We start from the raw sequence: 25,180 nt of genomic DNA on the forward strand, positions 1-25,180 counted from the left end.
CACCCCCCCCCGTTTGTTTTTTTGTTGTTTTTTTTTTCCCTCTGTGGGGTGTTTAAAGGGAAAATTACAGCAAATGTGTTGCAAAGAAGCTGTGGGAGACAGGGCCAGACCTCCAGCAGGCAAAGTGGTTTCAGACAGGATTTGCCAGGCTGCCCTCTGCTGAGACCCTCTGAGCTGGGGTGGGTGGGCAGAGAAAATTTCATCTGCCCAAGCACGGGCAGTAGAACAGAAACAGTAAAAGGTCAAGAGCTGTGTTGGGTTCCTTCTGGCAGGGTGCAAAGTCAAGGGGACTTTTGGCTGGAGAGAAGTAAAAGCAGAGCTGCTGGAGAGAGAAATGGCAATGGGAACAAAGCAGCTGCAGTGCCCGTGCCCTCCCTTGGTGGCTGTGGTCCTGGGGTGCTCACAGGGACTGGGGCTGGCTGGAAGGACAGCACTGACCACCAGGACAGCCACAGGAGGGGAAATATGCCTCTCCCAGAGCCTGCTCCTGCCCCACACCAAACCTCCCACTGCCCCCAGAAGGTTTCACATCCCTTTTCCTCAGTCCCTTCATGCCCAGGGATGAAGCCTGCATGGCTCAAATGTCATCTGTGGCTTCCCAGGCACAGGCTGGGTGAGGGAAACCAGGCAGCCCAACACCAAAATGATCCTGACAAAATGCTGAAGCTCACACCCTGGGGGTTGCATCCAAGGAAAGGCTTCATCTACCTTGAAAGCTCATCAGCTGCCTTCCCTCATCAGGGTTAGGGTTAACCCTGCTCCCTCCCTGCCTCAGCTTCCCTTTTGTAAAGTTGGGGAAATAGAAAGGAAAGAAGCCCCCAGTCTCCTCTTGTGCCTGAGGACTTTCTTGTGCCTGTGCTGTGGGGTTGGTTCCTGTTCCACAAGCCTTGGAGGAGAGCAGGGAGGCCAGGCAGTTGTTCTGGTGCTCATCCATGTGTCTCTGTATGTGTGTCTGCCTGTCCCTCCTTGTCAGAGTGCAGCACCTGTGGCTGTCCCACCCCTCCTGAAAAGGGGTCTTGAGGCCAGAACCACCCCCAGCTGGGGTCTGTGTGCTGGGAGAGGGGCAGTGCTGGGAGCCAAAGGGTTTTGAGGCAGTTTTTGGGCAGCAGCCCCGTTTTGGAGGCTCAGCCCTGCGTCTCGGGGCAGGAGGTGCAGGCAGTGTGAGCAGCAGGGATTATGGCTGCTATAAAAAGCAGCAGCATCTCTCCTCTCTGCTCCCTAAGGCGCTTAGGGGAGGAAGGAGGGAATTAAAGAGCAACCTCCTGCACTAAAGAGGTGCAGTCAGAATAGCCTGGCATACTCGTGAGACCCCCTCCTCCTCAGCATCTCCAGAAATCCTCCCCTGGGCAAAGCAGGCCCTCCATGCTCTTCCTGGGTCCCTGCTGTTGGATCACTGGAAACTTGTCCCCTGCTCAGAGGTTGTGGGGGACAAGGAGAGGGCTGAGGAGGACAGCTGAGCCTGCAGAGGGGGTCCTGGTGGGCAAGAGGAGCATATGGGGATGCTGTACCACTTGCACACCCCAAACAAAAACGTGGAGCACTCCCCCATCCTCACAGCCTCACTCATCTGCCTGGTCCTGTCCTGCCACCCTGCTTCCAAGGTCCTCTGAGGGTACTGGTGATGTCCTACAAAATGCAGCCAGCTGCATGGGTGCATGGCTGGACAGAGAAACACTGAGGTCTTGGAAGGACAGGGGTTGCTGCAGCCCACAGCCATGCTCTGCCTCCAGTGTCTGGAGGCAAAAAGGCTCCAGGGTCTTGGGACTCACAGTCATTCTCAGAGCTCAGCACTAGTGTGGGCTCTGCTGACATGTCTGGGGACAAAGCAGGGGGGAGGCAGGTGCCAGATGATGGCAGTGGTGCAGGGAAGGGGGGATGTGAAGGGAGGTGGTGTGGGGAACAGCTGCCCTTTGTGGTGTCCCCCCGTTCATGGCAGGTTCCAGCGGGGTGAGTTCCACAAGCAGCCCCTGCAGAGCTCTGGTGCCAGCCCTGGCTCCTGGCATTGCCCAGGTTGGTGTTTCCCCTCGCTGTGGGCACTGCTGCAGCATCACCCAGTGCTTGGTCAGTCCTGGAGGTGGGCAAAGCAGCAGGACCCCCCTGGCACCCCGCAAATGGGGATTTCAGAGAGGCTGAGCGGAGGGCTCGGGGCGCTGCCTGCCAGCCCTGCCCGGCTCCGGCGGCCACAGGAGGGAGCTGGGCTCCTTCCTTCGCCTGGGCTCCTTCCTTCGCCTGGGCCCTTCGTTCGGCTGGGCCCTTCCTTCGCCTGGGCCCTTCCTTCGCCTGGGCTCCTTCGTTCGGCTGGGCCCTTCCTTTGCCTGGGCTCCTTCCTTCGCCTGGGCTCCTTCCTTCGCCTGGGCTCCTTCGTTCGCCTGGGCTCCTTCCTTCGCCTGGGCCCTTCCTTCGCCTGGGCTCCTTCCTTGGGCTGCTGCTCCGGGGACAGCCCCGCCAGCGCTGCGTGCGAGCCGCTGCCTGGTGCGGGAGCATCTCCTGGGGTCAAACCGCGTCCTGTGGGACCCCGAAGGTCTCCGGGAGGCAGCGAGAGCCCGGCTGGAGTGCAGGGGCTGCCTCCGTGCCCAGGGAAGCCTCCACCTCATCCCCAGCAGCTGATGGGTGATGGGGCTGCGGTGCATCGGTTGTGCCCAGGGCGTGGCGTGTCCCCATGGTGAGCAGGGCCACTGTGACACACGGCGTGTCACTGTCCCTCACCTGCGGGACCCCGGTGTCCAGCCTGCTGATGCTGAGAGAGCAGGGGAGCAGCAAACCCTGCACAACCCGCTGACCCCCGGGAATCTGGAGCTTCCCGGCTTCCCCAGCCCTCAGCCAGCTCTGGTGCTGCAGGGGGTTGTGCCCAGGGGGTGACAGTCACTGGGGGGATCATGCCCCAGCATCATCCCCCCCGTGCTGTCCAGCTCTCCATCCCTGCCCAGCTCCCCTCGCAGCCCCAGCAGCACAGGGGAAGCCTGGCAGGTGCCAGAGCAGCCTCGCTACAAACCCAGGATTAAAAAAAAAAAAAAAAAAAACCGGAGAAAAATGACGGTGGCAGAACACAGAACACTGTCAGGTCGGAAATGGTTAATCACGGGGGGAGGTCTGAGGTACTGTCCTTGCCTTTGCTTGCTGAAAAGACAACAAAGCCTCAGCCCAGGGTGGGACTGCTGGGAATGGCTCTCATTAAAGCCCTTGGAGCAGGAGTTTGAAACCACATCCATTTTCCTTAAGCACTTTCAGAAGGGGAAAATGCTGTTCTGGCCCCTCTGTTCGTGGTGTGCTGGGTACTGCGGGCTGGGAAAAGGCAGAACTTGTCTCCCTGAATGCAGAGGCACAAGTCTGGACCACGGCCTCATCTCAGGACTGGCTCTGTGGCACATCAGCATAACCTTTTGGATCTTCATAAAGAAGAGGCACAAGGAATGAGCTTTGTCCCAGTGCCTCCACTCTGCTATACAGAGAAATTATGCATCCTGGTTTAAAACCCATATTGAGGTTTTAAAGAGCTGATCTTAAAACAGCAATGAAGCCATCAGGATGTTCCTTTCCCCACATGGTTTGAGAGCTTGCCCCACACATTTGCTGTTGCTGGCTTCCCCTGAGCCCCTTAAACAGTGAGGAGCAGGGATCTGCCTGGAGTTACAAATGGGAGAGGGTGTCTTTGGGCACAGAGAAGGGCAGCTTTGGTTGGTGGTGCTCTGGCTGGGAAGAGGAAGGTGTCCAGGGAGAAGAGGGAGGTGTCCCTGCTCCATCAGTGCTCATGGGCCTGACCCCAGCACAGAGCCAGCACCCTGTGGGTGGCAGGAATTCTGGGGGTGATGTAGGAGGTGCTCACACTGGGATGAGTCTGAAGGATGCAGATATACAAGGGCTATTTTCCCCCACAAAGAGTTTGGATTTCATGCAGATGGGTCCCTGTCCTCCTCTCCAGCAACATTTCCTCAGAAAAAGGGATTGTACCTGGTCCCAACAGGGGTGCTCCCTGTCAGGGGGTGCTGGGCTCAAGCAGAGATGTGGTGGAGGGAATGTGATAGCCCTGGCTTGGCTACAGGCCCAGAGGAATTAGGCTCCCTGGGCAGTTTGGGCTGTCACCCTGCTGTCCCAGAGCCACAGGACACACCTGCTGAGAAGGGCTGTGAGCTGGAGCTGCAGAACTAAAGGCAGGAGTGATGGCCCAGGCAGATCACCAGTGTGCTGGGGGATTTGGCCCCTGCCGGCCTTTCTGTGCCTTTCTGCAGCTCCCAGCTCCCTGCTGTGCCCTGGGCCTGTCCCCAGAAGTGCAGACACCACATCTCTCCTTTGCCCTTCTCCCCACCCCATTCCCACACCACTGGACAGCCACATGCCAAAGGACTGCCCAGCCTCTCTCTGCAGCTCATTTCTCTTGCAAGCTTTGTCTGGTGGGTGTATTTTGCATTTGCTTTTTCTTTTTTGCTATTCATAGGGAACAAAGAGGGGGTCACAAACCCAAGGGCAGACGTCAGGACAGGGCTGACAAGCCTGGGAGAAGGGGTGATGCCACCCGCCCCCACAAGGTCCTTAGAGCCTGGTAAAACCAGGGGGAGGAGGGCTTTGCTCCAGGGCGCCGGCTCTGCCCATCCCTTCCTCTCCCCGCCCGGCCCTGCGGGGCGGCTGCTGCTCTGTTGCACTGCTCCATCCTCCTGCTCCATCCCTCCTCTGCATCCCGCTGCTCCATCCCGATCCCGCTGCTCCATCCCGCCCGGCCCGGGCGCGGCGCCGGTCACGTTTGCTGTGGCAGGTGACAGGTCTCGCTGATGGCAATGACCACGTCCTGGGGCTGCCGCTCCCGGTGCTGCCGCTGCGGCGCCTCGGGCATCTCGCTCATCTCGTTGACGCTGTTGCTGATGCAGTTGATGTCGCTCTTGTTGCTGTTGTCATCCGGGTTGGGGCCAAAGATCCAGTCTGGAGGAGGGAAAAGCACAAGACAAGCCCCTGGTTACCTCCAGCTCTTTGCCCCAGAGCTCAAAGCTCTGAAATTGTTTGAAAATTGCTGCCTTCTGCTACATCCTACCTCTAGCTCTGGGTGCTTCCCCCTCCAGGAATGTCCCTTGCCCATCCCCGCCCCTTCAGCTCCCTCCACTCCCCTGGTGCTGGGATCTCTGCTCTTCCCAGCTCCGGGCTGGTTTCAGGCTGATGGTTTCTGGAAGCCCTCCCAGCTTAGGCAGATGAAATCACCCTGTTAATCCCAAAAATGAGAATGAAGTGCCTCCAAAGTGAAGTGTGCATCTGGGGTCTCTAGCAATCTATTTCCTAAAGTGGGATTTTGCTGTCAGACAGAGTAAGTGATTAAATAACTATGTTGTCATCCAAATGGGGCTGGAGACGTGGCAGGGACATGGCTTTTCTGCCTTGAGAGTGTATTACAGACATGCCAGGGCCTCAAACCCTCCATGGCAGTTCTGTGGCTGTGCTTCTTGCACCAGGACCTGGCTCTGAGCTGATTCAGCCACTGCCACCACCCTGGGGGTGACTGGTGCCCCTCCAAAATACAGAGTGACTGCTGGATGCCAGCGTGCCTGAAACATCCCCTGCAGCACAAGGGACTGCAGCTGAGTGAAAGCAGGCAGTGCTGCTTCCCAAACTGCTGTCTTTTAAAAAACTTGGCTGTTTGGGCAGTGAGAGGCCACAGCCCACTGAGATGGGAAGGCACCAGCAATGAGGAAACCAAAGCTGGGGAAACACAGGTGAAGGGAAAGTAGCCCCAAGAAATTGTGGCTGTGGGCAGTGGAGCACCAGCATCCCTCTGCTTTAACTCTGCTACCAAAATAAAGCAGAGGTGGCTACCAGGAGGCAGACAAAAGGACCAGCCTAGTTTTGTTGTTCCTGGGGAACTCTGCTTATTTGCCACTGGGTCTCACAGAATACAATTTATCCCCTTTGTGCTGTGGGGTATTTTCTCTCCCCACGGGACATTCCAGTTGTGGTAGAGGACACAGGTTTCCTGATGGGGCAGGGACACAGAAATGCCATCCCAGTGAGATGATGTCTTTCTCATGGGCTGTGGAAAAAAGTTTTACAGCAAAACTAGGACCGAATAATGGCAAATGCCAGGTGCCAGGGTGGGATGCCAGGTGTGAAGTGAATGGAAGATCTCATTTCTCAGCTCACCAGTGGTGGCCAGACATTTCTTCAGGTGTGAGCAGAGAGACAGGAATGACCTGTGGGCCTCCCTGTGCTCAGTGTGTGCACTGTAAGTCAAACTTTGGGCTTTTTTTGAGAGACCTAAAGCTTATCTCTCTCTCTTTTTTTTTTTTCTTTTAAGAAAACCCAAAAGTTTTGTTATTTTGGCAATGCAACATTTGAATTTTTTTCCCAACCTGAAGCCATTTGGCCACAGCATCCCCAAGAGAGCAGAACATGATTTTCAGGATGATGCTTGTGCTCTGGAGCCAGGGTAGGTAACCACCCTGGCAGGGACAGGGAGTGGAGGGGGTTGTGCCCCACTGCCAGCATGGTCTGGCTGGAGGAGGGGCTCTCTCCAAGGAGGGCAGAGCTCCCACCACACTGGGCACTGGCAACATGTCCAGAGAGTGACAGTTTTTCCTTGGTTTTCCTATTTTCTTCACCTTCATCACTGTGCCAGCAGGGTTTGCTGGTTGTCCAACAGGAAAGGCAGGATAACCACCACAGCTCCCTCAGCCACTGCTGGGCTGGCAGGAGGGGTTGGGAAACTCAGCAAAGAAGTGGTCCAAAGGTTTTTGGGGAGCCCTGAGTCTGGGTCCCAACCAGGACATTTAGCTTTCACTTGCATCACCCACCTGAGGCTGGGCTACCCATCCCAACCCTTCCCCAAGGAAAATCAGCCAAGCCCAGCAGGCTCATTTGGGGCTTTTTTCCTTCACAGCTTTGATTTTGCTTGGATTTACTGGGTTTAGACTAAAGGCCAAACACTCCACCACCTTCTCTGTGGTCTGGTCCACCCCAGCCAGAGCCTCTTGGCCCCAGGACCTTGCAGGCTGCTGCAGCCCCCACACAGAGAGCTGCTTGCTGTGAGGAGAAGCTGAAGGCAGTAACAAGATTGCCTCCTACAAATACTATTACAGTTCTCAGCTTGCCTTCCTTGACGTCAGCCGTAAACTCCAGTGGGAGCAGCAGGGAGGAAGGGGAATAATCTCTAGAAAAAGGGGTGATGGGTCCTCAAATATCCCAGGAGCCACTGGATAAGGGTTGCTGTGTGCAACGAGAAGCAAAGAGCGTTGCATGCCTGTGAGCAGGGGTAAGTGGCATCTGGTGGCCAGGTGATGAACCCCTGGTGACATTTGTGGGCACAAGAAGAAGCAAGAGCTGGATGAGGCACTGTGGGAAAGGCAGAGAAATGTAGGGGATGGGTGTGCTGGGAGAGCACCAAGGGCACCAGCAAAAGCCATTTGCACGGGAGAAGTGACACAGTGCAGAAGTGTCCCCAAAGGGGATGTGGCTGTGTGGGGCTGCCACAGTCCAGCTCCTGGGTGAGAGCAGGCTGGATTGTGAGTGCTAATCCGAACCACCGCTTCCCTGGGAATTATTTCTGGAGCCTGCTGGATCTAATTACCCAGTAATCTGCAGGAAGATGTAATTAGGCTGTCATTAGAGGGTATTTACTGCGATGCCTTTATGATTTGACTGTGTAAGTAAGGAGTGAAGTAATTACACAATTACATGTTATTTGTGGCCATTTATGGCCTGTAACTTCAGCGTGTTGCCATGTGTGGAAGAGGGGAGTGAGGCCCCGTGGAGCTGGCAGAGGATCTCCTGCCAGCAGGACCCTGGAGAAACAACCAGAAAAATGTCAGCACCCTCGTGTCCCCTGCCAGGCACTGCCAGCTCCCTCCCAGCCAGGCTCCATCCTCCCCAGCAGCTCCCTCTGGCTCCTCTCAGTTTGAGGGTGAGGAACCAAGGTCTCCTGGGGTCACCCATGGTGTGTCTGGGGAGGGATGAGGGGGAAGAGAGAGGAGACCTGCACATCTTTGGCGTCAATGGGATTAAACCTCGCTCTGATGCAGAAGGAACTTTGCAGGGGATGGGAGGGACAACCTCACGTCACGTGCCAACACAAGCTGGAAACCTTGGATAATGAACCCTGCACAGGGGTGTAATTGGGTAATGGGGGTGGCCAAGGGCTGGGAGCCCAGGGGTGGTGGTGACCAGCCAAAGGAACCAGCAGCCCTCAGCACTGTGTCAGGTATTTCTCTCTCCATCCCTTACAGCTGGCAGGGAGATGCATGAGCCATAAAAAATAGGCACACAGAGGAAAACAAAATCCTCTTTTGGATCTAAGTCCACATATGGGTTCACACAATCTCCAGCCAGAAGGTGAGCAAAATTAGGCTGAACCTAATGACACCTAATGGATCTTGGACAGTTACAGGCAGAGCTGGGGTGAGGAGGGATCCCACAGTGTGCTCCTGGGACATTCACACCCAGGACAGTCACACTTTGGAGATAAGAAAAAGCATTGCCTGTCCCTACCCAGCCACTGGAAGGAGCTCATAACACATGCTGCAAAATCCAGGGCATGCCCACGGCTGTGTGTGTGTGAATGTCTTGGATAAAAGAGAAGAACAAAGTGACTTTCTCAGCCAGGCTGAGGAGCAGCATCTAACCCAGAGGCACCTCTTCCAGCTGGCCAGGTGCTGCCAAGGCTCAGTGTGCCTGCTGGGGTCTGCAGGGCCAGTGGAGAGGTGGGAAGTGCTGAGGTGGGGCGAGATCGATACGGAGCGATTGATCCAAAGCAGCTGGAGAGAGGAGATAGAGCAGACTGGGCAAATCAGGAGCTGTGGAATAGCAACTCTGTTATTGTAGTTATTATTATTATCCCCAAGTAGCAGAGTGATGTGGCACAAAATGCCCCTGCCTGTCTCTGTCTGAGCCTATGACAGTGCCCCTGGAAGCAGGACCCCTGGGATATGCTGTATTTTTGGGGACACAAAAACACTGGGGATGTCACAGCATGCCCTTCTTGTACCAGCAGCATGAGGGCTGGTCCTTGCCCAGAAACCCCTGACAGGGCAGGCAGCAGGGAGCAGCCTCCTGTTGTCTGGGTGCAGAGGGGCACAGGGTTACTGTGTGCCCAGTGTCACCCCCAGGGGGTGGCACGGTCCCCTGCATTCACTGGTGGCAGGGTAGGATGTCTATGAGGCATTTCAGCTGCTGGAAAAGAGACATCCCAGGCAGAAAGAGCAGAAGGGGGTGGGAGAAAGGGCTGAAATTTAAATGCAGCCTGGTGAGTGAGACATTCACAGTCCCTGTAGAGATGGAAACAGGAAAGGAAGGGGCGACATGTTCGATGAACAATCAAACTCGTGCTCTAGTTTTGCTTTAAATGGAGCTGGGTGTGAAAGCAGCTGCTAAAAAAGCTCTTTTCCCATCAGCAGGAGCAGAAGCACCTCTTTCTTTGAAACAAGTCCTGCCCCAGCAATCACATTGCTCTGCAGCAAGGCAGGGCCAGCTCTGGCTGGAGCATTCCCGATGGACACGAGTTCAAGGGTATCCCTCGTGTCTCTGACATGATGCAGCAGTCACAGCTGGATGTTGTAGCTGTCTCACTTGCTGGACAGATTCTACTTATCCATTAGCAAAATCAACAGATAACTCCCAGGTTTGTTCTGATGGAAAATCTGTGTCTGCCCCTGGCAACAGTAATTTGTTAGAAACCCTCCTTTTTCCCCTCAGATTCACTTCTTTCTAAATGAATTTGATGTTAGGGTTTGTTCTTCCTGCCCTGTTTTGCAGAAATTTCACAGCTTTGCTGTGCTGGCTGAGTGAAAATTGTCCTGCACCCCAAACAGCATGAGCACTCTGCTTTGCTGATGGACAGGTAAGGACACTGCTCCTCTGCAGATCTGTCACCAGCATGAAGCATCTGGTGGGAAAAGGGGTGATGTGGAAAAGGCACTCAATTAATTATGATATTCTCTTAAAAACAGCTTCTGTGCATGCACCAGAGCAACCCTGGACCAAGCCTGCATTTGATCCCAGTCCCACCCATCAGGCAGCATTGCAGCTCCAGAGAATGGGTCTCTGAGAGGTGGTGACTCAGGTGTGGTAGGTGGGAGGCAGGCATGGTCCTGGGGGTGGATATTTGCTATCCATGTCTTCCAGAGGCAGAGTGAAGGTGACCAGGGAGTGAGGAGCCCTGCTTGGTCTCAGCTCAGGGGAGAGCAGTGCTTGCAGGGCAGCAGACAAACACAGCCCTCGCCCCCAGGACCTGACACAGCCCATCCCTGGACCACATGCTGGCAGGAATAGGGAGGCTGCTGTGGGATGGTGCATCCCTGAGGCCTTGGTCAATGCCTGGCAGCGTGTGCTGGAAGCCATTCCTCTCTTCCAGCTCTGAGCTTTAAAGGTTTAGCCTCAAATGAAGCTGTCCTGAAGTGGGTCCTTTTTGCAGGGCCAGACCACTGTGGCTTGTTGTTCAGCCCCAGCCTGTGAGGGGGAGTGGTGAATTATCCTACAGCAGTCACTGCTTCCCCAAACAACACCTCAGGAACTCCTGATGCACCCCCATGCACCAGAAGGGAAACAGGCAGGGGATCACTGTGAGAGCTGGGTTGGAACCAAGATAGAAGAGCAGAAGGGAACCTGACGTAGTTTCTTCCCACAACTTTGGGAGGCAAAGGAATTATCCTCAAAACAGAGCTGGAAAATAAGAGGTATAAGTCCTCTCTGATGGACCTAAGATACTGTCTGCAATCCCTGCCATGGGCTGAATTATCCTCAGAGCCCTGAGGTTCTGTGTGGAGCAATTAAAAGTGGATCCCGTGTCCCTGCAGGATCACACAGCAGCTATTTTCAGCAATGCCACATTCATGCACAGTTTCTTTGTTCAAGGAGACCGTTTCCTAAAGAAGCCTGAAATGTGGTGGCTGGAGATAAGGCTGAAAAACAAAAATATGGCTGGTGGGTCAAAAGGGCAAAGAAAAGAAAGACCCTGCTCCAAGGATAGCACAGGGCTTTGAGCATCCCAAAGCCATCGACCAGCACAGTCCTGCCAGCGCCAATGAACCGGCTGGGCATCTGCCTTGGGCCCATTCCCGAGGGAAAAGTTCCCTCCAAGGTCTCCTCTGGAGATCAGCAGCCCGCAGGAGCCCTTGGCTGAACCGGGTGGCAGCAGCCAAGGTCTCCTGCCAGGCGTTGCTCCCACGCAGCCCAGCGGACCCTTCCTTCCCGTGCGGCTCCCGTGCAGGAGATGATGGAGATGATGCTTTCCCCTTTCCCGGCGACCACACGCGTGCAGTCTCCATGGCAACAGCTTTGTTTCCAGTCAAACTTTTTATTTTTCCCCCTCCCCCCTTTTTCCTCTTTTTTTTTTTTTTTTTTTTAATTTTAAATAGGAGCGATATTCAGCGAGCTGCTGGGGCCGGAGGAGGGAGGGCGGGCAGATTCCCGGGATTGCAGTAATTAGGCGCCTCGTACGGTGGTGACAGCCTTGTCATTTGCCAAGCCCGCTCCTCGCCGCAGCGCCGGCTCTGGCAGCTCTCCAGCGCTTCAGAGTTAAGCAGCTTTCCAAACGCTTCGACCCAATTTGCCTTGACTGCTGGTGGGGTCTGAGCCGTGCTCACGCAGGAGCCTTCCTCCCACCCTCCTCGGGGAGCTCACATCCAACCCCAAGCAGAGACATCTGATGAGTTTTGGGAAAGCCAAACGTGAGACTTGGTCAGCTCAGAGCCAGCAGGAGGGACTGGAGAGAAGTGAAGGTGTTTGGGGCTCTCCAGGAAGAGCTGAAGAGGGGCTCTTTCAGAGCCCTCTTATCCATATCCAGGTGCTCTGCCTTCCTGCTCTCCAACAATGCATCTTTCCTCCTTCTCCTATGCAGTTCCCATTTTCCACTCCTCCCCAGCCTGCTGGGCATCACAGCAGTGCTCATGTCCCCCTGGGGATGCCTGGGCAAGCTCTAATTGATTTTTTAAGAAGCATCTGCAAGAGAGGTGTCGGTGTCTCAAATACCCGTTCAGATTTCGCAGGGAGAAAACCTTGGCAGCATCCCAAGAACCCCTTCACCATCCGAAACTGAGCCCAGCACCTGCTCCTCATTGCTCCTGTGGGAGCAGAGGCCTGGCTGATGCTTTGACTCCCCAAGCCGTGTCCCACAAGCTGATTTTGAGGAGTCACAATCATCCCTGCTGCCTCCGAGTGACTGTTTAAAGCAGCGATTAACTATTCCCACTTTAATCTCCCTGAAACAGGCTCCAGCCCTTTGGCATCTTATTTCCATCTCTCCCTGTGTATTTCTGAACATGATTAGTGCAGAAATGCTGATAGCAGAGGCTGGAGCTGCTGCTGAGTATATCAATCCGGGCATTGTGTTAAGGCAGCTAATAGAGCAGATTCTTATTTACTGTCCCTTGGTCTCTCTGTCCAGTCCCTAGAGTAATTTTATGCAAACTCATTCAAATTAAACCCCTTCTCTTTAAAGGCTGTTCCTTGGCAGTGTTAACAAACACGGTCTCATCCGCTCTCCTCTGAGGACTGGCTCATTTTAAGTGTAAAAACTGTGGGAAGATGGGCCTGGAGTGCTAACTAGGATGAGCTGGAGGCAGACTTCAGCACTGAGGGGTGCTGCTGGAGTTTGGGAAGTGTCTTCTCCTCTCTGCCTGGAGGAGGAAGAAGCTCACATATGGATTTCTGACCCTAACTTGGAGAGATATTACCTCACCCCAGGGCAGGGAGGATGCTTTGCCCTCAGCAAGGGGTGTTAAACTGGAAAAAGGCTTCTTCCAAGGTGGCAGGGAGCAGGCAGACCCCAGCACTGTCCCTGTGCTTGTCCAGCCTCTGGGATGGCCGTGGTGCTGTGAAAGGCTGTGGCAGTCCCTTTGCAAAGGGCTTTGCAAGAGAAGGGGCACCCTCCTGACCTCGTCCCACACAGAGGCTCAAGTTAAAGGTCAGCAGGGAGCCCTGGTGCCGAGTTGGAAGCAGCACACCTGGGGCCCAGGTGTCCCTGCCTGCAGCTGCAGCCCCCCTCTGTGCCTGCAGGGACGTGGCATTTCTGTGGATTCTGCCCTGCTTTGCAGCACCCACCCAAGGGGTGGTTTGAGCGCCCAAATCTCTGCTCTCCTGCATCAGGGGCCACAGCAATGGGGACAGGGGTGTCTGCTCTGCAGGGACACTGGGACTGGACTGGCCCTCCCTCGGGGGAGTTTCTAACCTGGCCTGACCTGGTCCTTTGAGCTTCTTGGGGCAGGAGTAGGTATATTTTTAGGTGCTGTCCCCACCGCCTACCTTTGTGGGGAAGGCAGCACTAAATCAGATGAGCAGCAGAGCCAGGTGATGTTACAGCCCCAGCAAGCTCCTGATTAAGTGTTAAATTTAACACTTTAAGACAATATATCCATTTCCTTCCATCTGGAGTGAAGAAAAACTCAGCAGCAGCAGGTCCCTGCTATTTTCTAGGCTCAGCCTCATGCGAGACCCCAAGTACTGCTCCCTGCAGGAGGTTTGACCTTCCTGTCCCAAATAACCCCCCTCTAAATCCCTGTGCCCTGGACCTGCTGGCCCTTGCCCGGTCATGACCCTCTGCCCTAAGGCCTTGGCTTGCCCTCCCCTCAGCAAGGCAGGGGTGCTGCCTACCCCCAGACACTGGCTGGAGTTTTGGCTGCTCTGTGTCTCCTGTGTCCCAGGAGCAGGGAGATAAAGGAGAATCATGAATGAACACGTGGATTTTGTTCCAGATGAGTGTGATCTCCCTCCCCCTGCAGAGATGGAGCCTGCAGGGCTTCAACCCTGATTGGGGGTCAAGCTCAGAGCAAGGCTGTGCAAAGGGATTTCAGCCTCGTTTCCCTGTGCAGGGCATTTTTCCCAGAGCTTTTGGGGATTGTGCACATCTGCAGGAGCCAGGAGCTCAAATCCCTCTGGGGATCCCTTCTGGATCCTTATCCAAACTGGAAAACTGTAACCAGCACACTGAAGCATGGCCCTGACCCCCAGAAGGACACGATGGCTGTCAGGGTGCAGGGGCCAAAAGCACCAGGGGTTCAGATGGGAATTGGGCACATTTGCACTCCCCAGCATGACCAGCCTTACAAATTATGGGGCAAAGAGCAAGAGTATCATTGAAGGCTTATCATAAGCAGCCAAGCACCTGTGCCTGACCACAGCAGCCAGAAGTGTTTGTGCTCTCGGCCCCGATGGAGAGGGACAGCGTTCATCAGCAACAGGATGAAAAGAGGAGGAAGCCAAATCTCAAAAAAATGTACCCTCTTTGGGCTGTCATTGTGTGGATTTGTTGCAGGGGCTGTGATGGCTGTTCTAAGGCAACCAGACTGCTGAGCTGTGTTTCCTAGGAGTTTGTAGACTCACTGGTGTCTAACAAGGGGTTAAGCTCATATGGCAGATTTTCTTTCACTATGCACTAGTGGGTTGTTAACCTGTGCTCAGGTAGCTGTTGCCATGAAACTTTTTGTGTTGGAGACCTCTAATCCAAGCTCAGTTGAAACTGGCCAAGGGATTTTACAGTAATTTGGCAACCCAGACTCATGCACACACATTTATGCACATGCACACAAGCACAAGATTTGCTCCTTGAGGAAGGGGGCTAAACCCAAGGATTTTCTCTGGGAAGATGGTCAACACAGAACTCAGTTTGGAGAACCCAGCCCATTAAATAAACCAACACTCTTGCAAATGTGAAAGGGTCAAAGCTTGGTCTAAAGCCCACCCAAATCAAAGGAGACACGCAAGGCAGCACGTCCAGCCTTGGCACCACGCTCTTTTTGGCCGCAAGCACACAATGCATGAAGCCCACACTCACCTACAAAGTCGTAGATGAGGTCCTTGATGAGATGCCCGACGATGGCATACGCCACTGCCACCACCACCAGGGCTGCCATGAGGAGGTAGAGGACAGCCTTGGGCAAAGGAATGGCATCTCGAGGAGGGGGTTTGTACTCCTTGTAGAGCTGGTCATTGTCTGAGTATGAGTACTGGAACAAGTGGTCCAGGCCAGCTGTGAAGTTGCTGGAGTTCATGGACTGGCTATTGGACAGGTAGTTGTCCTGCTCGGGGTCCTGGAGGACACTTACCACCGAGCTGGTGGTGGCTTCCACTTGCTGTACCAAGTTCAGAGTCTTGTTAACGCTGGGAAGGATTTGGGAAAGGAAAGTGCTCCAATCTTTGATGGCACTGATGTTGCAAATAATCATAATTGCAATGAGGAAAGAGGTTTCCAAGCTCAAGAGACTTAAAAGGGAGAGAAAGAGGTGAGAATTGCTGTGCTTACACCAAACCATGTACTGCAAAGCGGGCAGAGGAGGTCTGGATGGGGTACGTTTCTCATTTGCCAATTCTTACATGATCCGGTACGGATGCATCTGTGGTACCTCGTCTCACTCCTGGAAATGTCCGCAGAAAACCCCTATGGGCATGAAGTTCCTTAGGAAAAAGTAGGTGCTGGAATGATTTTGACCGATATCATTTTTGTTCCTCAGCCGCCTGTCCCTTGTGCTACTCACCGATGAAAACCAGAGAGACAGGGTCCTGTAGATATTTTCAGTCATCTGGAAAAGAAAGATAAATCGCCCTTCTCCAGGTTTTTTTTTTTTTTTCAGGGGCGATGGTCCTTGGCGAGACAGAAATCCCCCCTTGGCTCTGCCCCAGGCTCGGTCAGGCTCGAGGTGCGCGGTGCGGTCCTGGCTCTCCCGTTCTCAGAGGAGACAAATGTTCAGACCCCACAAAGTTCAGCTGCTCCGCTGAGCGACGGGGCCATTCCAGCCTGGCTTTCAGCAACTTCTTCTACCGGCATCTCCCGATCGATTCCTTTAAAAACAGAACCAAGTCAGAGACAGCGAGCACGCCGGCAGAGAGCCCAGCACCCGCTCCCCAGCCCACTCCAGAAGCGGGTTTTACCTTAAAGACTTTTCCAAGCGAGCAGATCCTCTCTCCTGATGCTCCAGCTGGTTTCATTGCGGGCTGGGTCCCTGCGGAGCTCCCCGCACGCAGCCGCCGATGCGATCCGCTGCCGTGTGCGGGGTGTGTGCGTGTGTGTGACACTCCTCCCCGTCCCCTTCCCTGCTGTCCCTTCACCTGCCGGCTCTTCCCAGCCTCCCCGGCTCCGGCTGCGAGCGGGATTAGCTGCCGGGAGGTCGGCTCCGAAACTCCTGAGCGTGCTGGAAGCAGGCTGGGAGCGTGGGCTCAGCCTCCGCCGCCGCTCCCCGGAGAGTTAATCCTTGCGGTGACAAAAGATGAGCTTTGATCCGTCTGCTGGATGTTCCCGGGGAGGTGCAGGGGAAGGTGGGGAGCGCTCGCGTGGGTAGCCCAGGTCCAGCCGCCCGCGGGCGCTGAGCTCAGCCTTTGTCTGGGAGCGGAGCCGGCGGCAGGCAGGAATAATCACATGGCGGGCGCTGCCGGCAGCGGGGCGGACATCATCCATCCCACCGCCAGCATCCCGCAGGAGCGATGCTCCCCGCAGCCCCGCTCCCTCCGCCCCGCAAAGTTCGGGCATCGGAGGGATGACTGCTTTGCAGAAAGCACGGAGGGCTTGAGGCTGAGCTCCCGCACCGTCTCCCCTCCCTGCTAAGCTGTTTGTGCCAACTGGTAAGAGCCAGCCTCCTTGGTCACCTTGATAATGGTCCTAAACTGGTTCGTGTTCCCTACAAACACGGCTCATCCGCCTTAGTGGTGGGATCTCTGCGATCACTGAGTTGCTGGCTTGGTTTAAAGGCAGTGGGACACATTTAAAGAGGAGGAAGAGGAAATCTTAGAGAAGGGGAAATTGTCTTTCTATATTTTGAGGTGAAAATAAACCACAGGCACCCCCCCCTTTTTTTTTTTTTCTGCTTCCCCGTGTAAGAAACAGCTGTCACAGGGGCAAGAAAATCACCACAATAAGCCTGAAAGCAGCCAAATGGAGCTTCTGAGAAATAACAGCAAAAGATTAACTTTGTGTGTGTGTGTGTGTGTGTGTGTGTTACCAGCCAGCAGCAATCCTGCCAGCTGCCTGGGGGTTGGAAGAGTATAGAATAAAATGGCAACATCTCCTGTGCAATAATATCACCAGGTTTTGGGTTGGTGACGGACAGAGTGTACCAGCCCAGGAGCAAAGAAAATGTGGAGGAAAAAGCTTTTCTCCCTGGAATGTGCATGGACCATATCACAGTCACTTCTGGTGCCCAGGACCATTGAACAACATCCTAAAATTTCTTCTCACAAGTGACAGAGCTGTGACTGGTTACAGAAGAATATCTGGGCAGCTGCATGGATACACATCCTGCAGTGAGATAAGTCCTCCTGTCCCCCTGCCCAGCATCTTGATGTCCAGAGTTGGAGCTGCTACTCTGCCTCCAGAGCATGAAGCTGCAGAGATGCTTTGAGGGCCAGGGCAGGAGTCAGGAGCTAAGGGCAAATGGCTCCTCTGTCAGATTCTCAGTGTTTTCACACCAGATTTTATCCTTCCAAGGTGTAAAGTATGGCAATATTATTTTTCTTATAAGAACTTTTCAATGTGAAGTGAGTTTTGGGCTCTGTGCAGGGGTGGCACAGTGCAGTCTGGCTTTGCTCTGCTCATCCTTTGCCTGGGGTTCTTAGGAGGAGAGAGCAACCCCCAGGACATGGCCACTGGTCGTTGGGGACCGAAGCTGCTCCAAAGCTGTCCTTTCACCACAGCTGTTTGGTGCTAGCAGTTGCCATGGCACCAGTGCATCAACCAGAGGGAACAGGAGAGCACCTGGTGCAGCTGACCCACCCCTGTGCCTGGTTTCAGCTGTGGCTATCCCAGGCAGGCTCCCACCGTGTTGTACCCCTTTATTCCCAGGAGGGGATGGAGCTGAGTGATTGGAGGCAGAGGGTTTGCAAAAGTGTGGGTACCTGGGGAGATTAATCAGAGCTGAGGGCAACAGGGGCAGCTCTCTGTGTGCCTGGGGACAGCTGGTGACAAGTGCCCAGACCTTGCCCCAGTGGCACACAAGGCAAACGCCCTCAGTTTCCTAGACCTCCACTGAGTACTTGTGGGAAAAGGCTGGAAAGGCACTTGGGGAAGCTCTGAGCTCTGCTGCAGACACTGACTCCATTAAAGGGGCTTAGGGCAATACCACAAAAACACTCCCCCACCATTTGTATTTCTCTGCAGCGGAAATCAAGTTGGCTCCTTTCATTTTCATTAACACCCTTATCAATTCAAAGTGACTAAATAGATGCTTAACTGTTCATTATACACTCTCTGCATCTCTGGTCTGAAAGGGAGCCTTTATTTCCACAGTTATGGTTTCCAACCCATTACAGAGGGAGAGAGCATGGAGAGATACACAAGTGTGGATTTTAATAACCTTATATTTCAATCTCTCTATTATTAAAAAAAATGTTTGCATTTACTGTGATGGGGGGAAGATTAAAAGGATTGCCATGGATTCCACTTAGGGAACATTGCTAATGATTTCAATAAATCACTTTAAATAAAAATCACAATCTCCACAATTCCACCCAAATGCCATTTGGCAGAGGGGTTGATTATGGAAACAAAATGAATTTTGGAATTAGCTGCTTGTCCTAATGCAATTGGACAAATTAAATTTAGGGATACACACATATCCAATGACATATATCTCATGCAGAACAGTGGTGTTTTGGCCCCTGGGAAAAAGAACAAATAATGTTTTAGTGGGTTAAGACAGATCTTGTCCCTCATGATGGATGTCAAGTGTTTGTTACAGCTATTTCCTTAGTATTTTTATTTTATGGCTTACCCTCTGTGAAGCTACAAAGCACTGGTGTTTTATTTCCACCAAGGCAGGATCCAACTGACCACTGGGACACGACTTTGGTAATGGTTGTGTCCATGCAGAGCTGAAAAACCACTCTGACACATCACTAGCAATGCCCAGAGCAGACAGTCTGGACTCCTGTCTGTGACTGGGACCAGATCCCAGGATCTCTACAGAGGGTGAAGCCCAGGTTCTACACCAGACCTGGAGATCTGATGCTGCTCCCAGCTCCACTGCTGGCTGCGTGTCCTCTGTTCTGACATGTGAGGGACCAGGAGGCCACAGGCTGTGGATGTGGCAGCACCTGTCAGGTGCAAACAGAGCTGGAGGGGTGGAGAGCAGAGCTGGAGTTTATTGCTGTGCACTGTGCCGTGGCTTGGGAGGGCTTTGTGTCTCTCCCTGGCTCAGAGCTATGCAGAAGTTGGCCCAAAATGTAGTCAGGAGGTGCAGCTCTAGCAGCAGTACCTCCATCTGTACTTCTGAGTGAGACATTTGTCTGCCCAAGGGTCATTTTTACAGCCTGAAGGGGTTTTTGTATCTCTTTTCTGTGCTGCTGATGACTCCAAACCCTGATCCCCACCAGAAAAACCTCTGCACCTGGGCCAGAAGAACAGGCACAACAATTAACACCCTCATATGGCACAAGGTAGAACACTCACCGCAGGACTCCTTCAAACCACTCAAATTTCAGCTATGCAGGGGGACATTCCTATCCAGATGCTGGCTCATGGGGGCTGCACAGCTCCTGCTCCAGTCCCTGCAACCTTCCCCTGGAGGAGGCAAGCTGACCTTCATTCATCCCTGCATGGGCCAGATGCTCTTCCCTGCCTCCCTGCCTGGCTGTGCTCGGCTGCTGCACTACACCCAGAGCTGCGACTTCATCTCTAAGCAAATTCCAGACCTGCACCAAAGTTTTGACAGCAACCTTCCAGCATGACAAGAAGTTGTGAAATTTAGGCTTATCCTGTATTCCCATTCCTGGCATTCATCTTGCCCAGCGATTTCTGCTTGAACAAAACAAACAAACAAGGAGCAGCAGCAATTTTTAGCAGATGAATCACAGAGAGCTATCTTTATCTATCTATATATAAAAGCACCTTTTTAAAAACTTCTTTTTTTGATGCTGTATTATTCACGTATCCAAAGCTGAAGAAGTCCAGATTATAATAATAATAGACATAATAAATATGCCCTATTAAATGCAGTGCCTAGGAAGACTGTTCCCTGTCTGCTGTCTCTGGTAAGCAAAGTAGGGTTTTAACTCTGCGTGTGGCACCATCTCATGGACAGCTTGGCTTATTCAAAGGACTTGAGAGGCTGAAGGCAAGCACAAAATTATCCAGCATGAAAAGCTTGCTTGATGAAAGAAAAGGGAACATCTCCCAGACAAACAAACCCAGGGCAACAGGAGTAGTTGCAGTGGAGATGAGGTGAGGAGAATGAATTACATGTTTTGTTTGCATCTCTAGAAAGTGCTGCTTGGACAGAAAATAGGTAAAAATAGCTGAAAAGCATTTGTGGGAGTTATCTGGGTAAGTCTGACAAAAGTAGAACAGGAAGGCCTCATCCCAACAGGTGGGAAAGTGCTGTTTTTCCACGTCTCCTTCCACTCACAGCTTTGCTGTCCTGAAATCCAGTGAGAAGGTGAACCAGGCTGTGTGCATCTGACACCTCCCAAAGCCTCTCAAAGGGATCTGGAGGGAGAAGCTGGCAGTCTCTACATTTTCTATCTTCTCTGCCATCTTAAGCTGGACATGTAGATCAAAAAAAAAAAAAAACAACAACCTTACCTGGTGTTTCTTTCATAAAAAATGGAGAAAAAACTGTATGGATGCAAACCTGTTGGAGTTTTCAGAGAGCTTGAAAGGGCAGGACTGAGGTGCTGGTATCTGGGCTTCAGGAGGAAACTTTAAGCATCAACAATGGTAGAGGAAAGGAAGAAATTAAGGAATTGAGCAAGGCCAACAGGAAAACTTACCTCTTTCCCTGAAATATCCCCTTATTGCAGGCAGAGGTACAGGAGCAGAGACCTCCCCAGGTGCCAGTCCTCATTCCCTACAGACACACCCAGGAGGGGCTCTGCTGCCTGCCCCTCACCACATCCTTGCTCCAGTATTTTCTCCTCTCAGAGCAGGACCTGTTTTAATGAGTGAAATATAAAGTTATGCTGGCTTTTCAGGTGTGGAGAGAGAGCTGGGTAGGGTTGAGAAGCGCTGCTGGGTTGCCAGGCAGGTTACAAATGCACTCTGTGACTCCTGATTAATCTGCCACCTCACACGAGAGGTGATGCAGTGCTCTCTTCTGCATTGCAGATTGTGCTCCCGCCGTGCCCTTTCCCCAGCACCTTTCAGAACCCTCACCTGCTATTTCCCAGGCACTCATTCAGTGTCTCACAGTGCATTCATTGCATGCCTGAGCCCCTTGTTGCTGCCTGCCCAGGTTGTAACTGTGTCTGCAGACTGATCCCAGCCTCACAGGTAGGAAAACAGCCCCTGAGGCCATGTCCTGGCCATCCCTGCCACAACAGACACACTCACATTAAAGGAACTGATGGCAGAGGGGGACTGGAACATGTGCCTGTGTCCTGAATGGGAGTGGGTAACACTCCTTTTCCTGTGCTCCAAAGCCATGTGTGCAGATGCTGGATCCCAGATGGGAACATCCAGCCATTGTGGGTGCTGGAATAGAGGAGAGAAATGGGCACAGCCCTCCTGGGTGGAAGGCTGACAATGCCTGAGAGCATCCCTGTTCCCCGTTCAGGTCTGGCAAGGTCAGCCAACTCCTGGTGAACTGTAGGAGCCCTGGACTGAGTGACAGGAGCATGAAACAGCTCCAGTCTGGACTGAGCTCTGCTGCATCCCAGCAGGGGCATTGCCTGGAGCATCCCGTGGTGCTCCAGCTCTACAGCAAGCTTCTCTTGTCAGCAGCAGGCAGCTGTGATTGGCAGGGGCAGCAAAACGCTTGATTACTTTGGGATAGGATAAACTCAGGAGCAGAACCAGGAAAAGAAAAAAAATGTTTTCAACAAGTATGGAAACCACTTTTAACCTGTGCACAACCAGAGGTGGGATTGCATCCCTTTCATCTTTTTATTTTGTGATGGAAGTGCTGCATGTTGTTGATTTTTTTTTTCTTTGCTACCAAAGAGTAATTTAGCCAGGGAAATGTTCACTTGAAGCTTGAGCTGAATCCCCAGGAAAAGTCTGAAATTAAGAGTGAAGGTGACATTCCTAATGAGCAGGGCAGGATTTTTTTAGCATAGGCTGTTAACTACATGGAGACAGAATCCTTTGACTATTGCTATCCTTTGACTTTACTGCTATGAAGGAATTAAATGTCTACCAATGCTACATGAAATTTTCCACAGCTCACCAAAGCTCTTGGTTTTTAAAATGTTGGTTGCATGGTGTGTTCTTCTGGCTGAACCTGCTGTTCCCCAGATGAAGGAGGTCTCCCATCAGTGAGAGCTCTGCAGTTGGTTCCTGTCCTTCAGTGTTGAGTTATGGCTTTTCCTGGTGAATCCAACTTCAGTCTTCTTCACTGCAATGGAAATCCACATCTTATCTGTCCCATCAAGCACAGGGAACTTCATATTTCCTTCTTCTCTGGAGCACTCTTTGATGCTTTTGACAAACAGAACGATCTATAGATAAGTCTAAAAATTACTTTACATGCTTTATTTCTTTCATCAGAGAGAAGAGCAAAAAAGCTAAGCCACATCCACTAAGTCCATGCATATTCAGACAATTCAGGGAGAGCAGGTGAGTGATGGAACAGCAGTTCATGGGGTTGCTGAGCTTCAATGACATTGCACCAGACCTTTTCTCCAGGAATGAACTCTGCTGATGGTGACCCTGGGATCTGGGTAGTGGGAGAGCCCAAATGAGGAGGTTTCTGTCTCAAAACCAGTTCTGTCTACGGAGCTGTGCCCCAAGGAAAGGAAGCCTGACCCCAGCAGACAGACATCTTATAGTTCCCATCCTAAGCTATGACTGCTTTCAGTTACCCTGTGTACCTACTGCTTGCTCATGCCAATGAAGCAGAACTCTCCCCTTTCAATGTCTGAATGCACTCTGCTCCTCTGCACATCTCTTCCTATTCCCTGACCTGCCTTCCCTGCCCCGAGGCATCCTGCACACTGACTTTCTGTCCTCAGATTTGTTTTGGTGTTGTGTTCTGTCTGTGCCAGCCTCTCGGTCCTTTAACACCCCTTGCATGATTTATAACCCTGCCATCACCTCCAGGGCTCCCAGTCACCACATGGGTTAATGGCTGCTACCAGAAGACTTTGCACTTTTAGGCTTTCTTTAACAAGTGTCCAACATGCACCTGAAATGTAAGTGCTTTGTTTGATTATTCTTTTCTGTTCAGTCCAAGGTCAAAGCCAAGAACAATACAAAGAAGCAATAGTAAAACACACAAAAGCCCTCTGCAAACTTCTCTGCAGGGCTCCAAAGCACGAGTGTATTTTTATTCTCCCTGTGGCTTTCAGAGGGAGGCTGGGAACAGTGTCCCTATGTCACAGATGGGGAAGCTGAGGTGCACAGCAGCTGAGCACCAGAGCCCAAACTCATTCAAAACAGGGATTAAATTCTCCTTGGTTTCAGCTGACTTCAGTTCCCAGAAATTTAGGTGAGATGCCCAGTTTGTTCATGATAAACAAGCTTTCCTAACCAAAGCCAAGGTTGTTTCTTTAATGCAGGAAAGTAGCAGTGCTGGGAGGGAAGGAAGCATGGCAGTGGAACTGAGCTGCCGAGCCTTTGCAAGGAGGGAGAGGCAAATAGAGAGATCTCATATCTGAGACCCTAGCATTAATTCATATGTTGATGAATGCCATAAATTAGATTGCAATCAGCCTGCATTCTCCAGGGACCTATTCCATGTAACGAGGCAGAGCCAAGTCTGTTCCAAATCCAGAGAACTTCTGGAGACTCCGAGCACGGTTCCTTCCTTCCCCACCCTCAATAAATAAATGACGTTGAAAAAGAGGAAGGTATTAGCTGTGAATGGATTTTAATTGACGCAATGGTAAATTCATTTCATAATCTTTAATTAGCAGAGATGCTTGCCGGAAATGTAATTTACAGGAAACTTTCTCCTTTGCTTGGAAATCACTGGAATGTCCAGGTGATGGTAGTGAAAGGGGCTGTGGATTCTGTAAATAATGCAGGAAGGCCCAGGATGAAGGAGTTTGTCTCTGAAGCAGTCAGAGCAGGCAGATTCTGATCCTGGCTCCAGTCAAACTTCAGTCCAGCTTCCAGCTGCAGCTGAGAATCAAGGAGGAAAAAATGATTAATGTCAGATGAAGGCTGGGCTTGATAGTCCGAGCCTGTGGTTATCCAACCTTCACACACACAGCCCCTCTCCAGCTCCTGACCTTATCCTGAACCTCACTGCTTCCTGCAAGCTCTGTCCCCTGTCCTTTTGTTTTTCTCAGTCTCCTGAGATCCTATGGATTCCCTCCTCCTGCTGTCTTCCAAGAACCCTGACCCACACAGGTCCCAGAGTCCATCTCCTGGCACAGTTGACTTGATGAAGAGGACTGAGAAATTTTCCAGAGCAGACGAGAGCAGGCAATTGTTGAAACTACTCTTCTTCCTCCAACATATTCTCTGTTGTAGGAAGCTTTCTCACCTGAGGACACATTCAAAGCTCATCACTTTGGGAACAGGACAGATCATGAGGGAACCCAAGAAAACTCTGAGAGCAAATTATGAGTGGTTGAATGGGAGACATCCAGAGGTCCCTTGCAGCCAATGTGCCTCTGCTCCTCTGAAACCAAATTACCCTGTCTGGAGCTCCCAGTGAAAGAAATGGCTATGAGTCATGAGTGGTGATTAAGGACAGCTTTAGGTGCAGAGACTCAGAATAAAATCACAGTGCTGGCTTCTCTGCTTGTCTTCTCTCTGTTCATGCTCCACTTCTTGCCTGCTTATGCTGGGATGAAAGCAAGCTTCCTTTTATCTCAATTCCTAGCAGAGCTAGAGTTGTCCCAGCAAAGGGAATGTGAGCCGGTTCTACTCCTGATGTCTGTTGACATGTTGCTATAAAAAACCCCAATTATTAGGAGAGGAGAAAGAGAAAGGAAAGATATTCTGCTTTCCATGCTGAAAACTTCATAGGGTGTAATTGAGAGATCAAAACTACCTTGGCAAATAATTGGTGCCAGCTGGGAAGAATTAGCTTGACGTGTGAATCCCATATTGGGTTTGTTAAGCCAGTCATGAGAAACCAAGTCCTTCCCTGGTAATCTGAATACACCTTGCAAGGAAGCCATGGGGAAAGCATTCCTTGTGCCTTTTAATCAAGCATGGTTTTATAGGTGTGTGTAACACATCCCCTGTCCCTCAGTTCCTCCTTAATGGCACTGAATTTCTGGTGTGGAGCTCTTGGGGGGTGTGGATGTGGTTGGAAGGGGGTTTGATCTTGGTATCCCATACCTGCACCCGTGGCCAGCAGCCTCTACCCACCGGGATGTGGGCACAGGGAGTTATCCCATAGCT

The 25,180-nt window shown here is 52.3% G+C and overlaps 1 protein-coding gene across 1 annotated transcript; it reads right to left on the bottom strand.

The window, feature by feature from the left end:
- Window positions 1–3,052: 3,052 nt before the first annotated feature.
- On the bottom strand, window positions 3,053–16,599 carry LOC129123911 (uncharacterized). The gene is made up of 3 exons (XM_054638539.2): window positions 15,829–16,599; window positions 14,735–15,738; window positions 3,053–4,911 (listed from the first exon to the last, which is right to left on the bottom strand). The coding sequence occupies exons 2-3, from the start codon at window positions 15,210–15,212 to the stop codon at window positions 4,730–4,732; spliced, it is 660 nt and encodes a 219-aa protein (XP_054494514.1). The 5' UTR covers window positions 15,213–15,738; window positions 15,829–16,599; the 3' UTR covers window positions 3,053–4,729.
- Window positions 16,600–25,180: the final 8,581 nt, after the last annotated feature.

The sequence above is a fragment of the Agelaius phoeniceus genome, chromosome 8, assembly GCF_051311805.1.
Source record: "Agelaius phoeniceus isolate bAgePho1 chromosome 8, bAgePho1.hap1, whole genome shotgun sequence".
NCBI lineage: Eukaryota > Metazoa > Chordata > Aves > Passeriformes > Icteridae > Agelaius > Agelaius phoeniceus.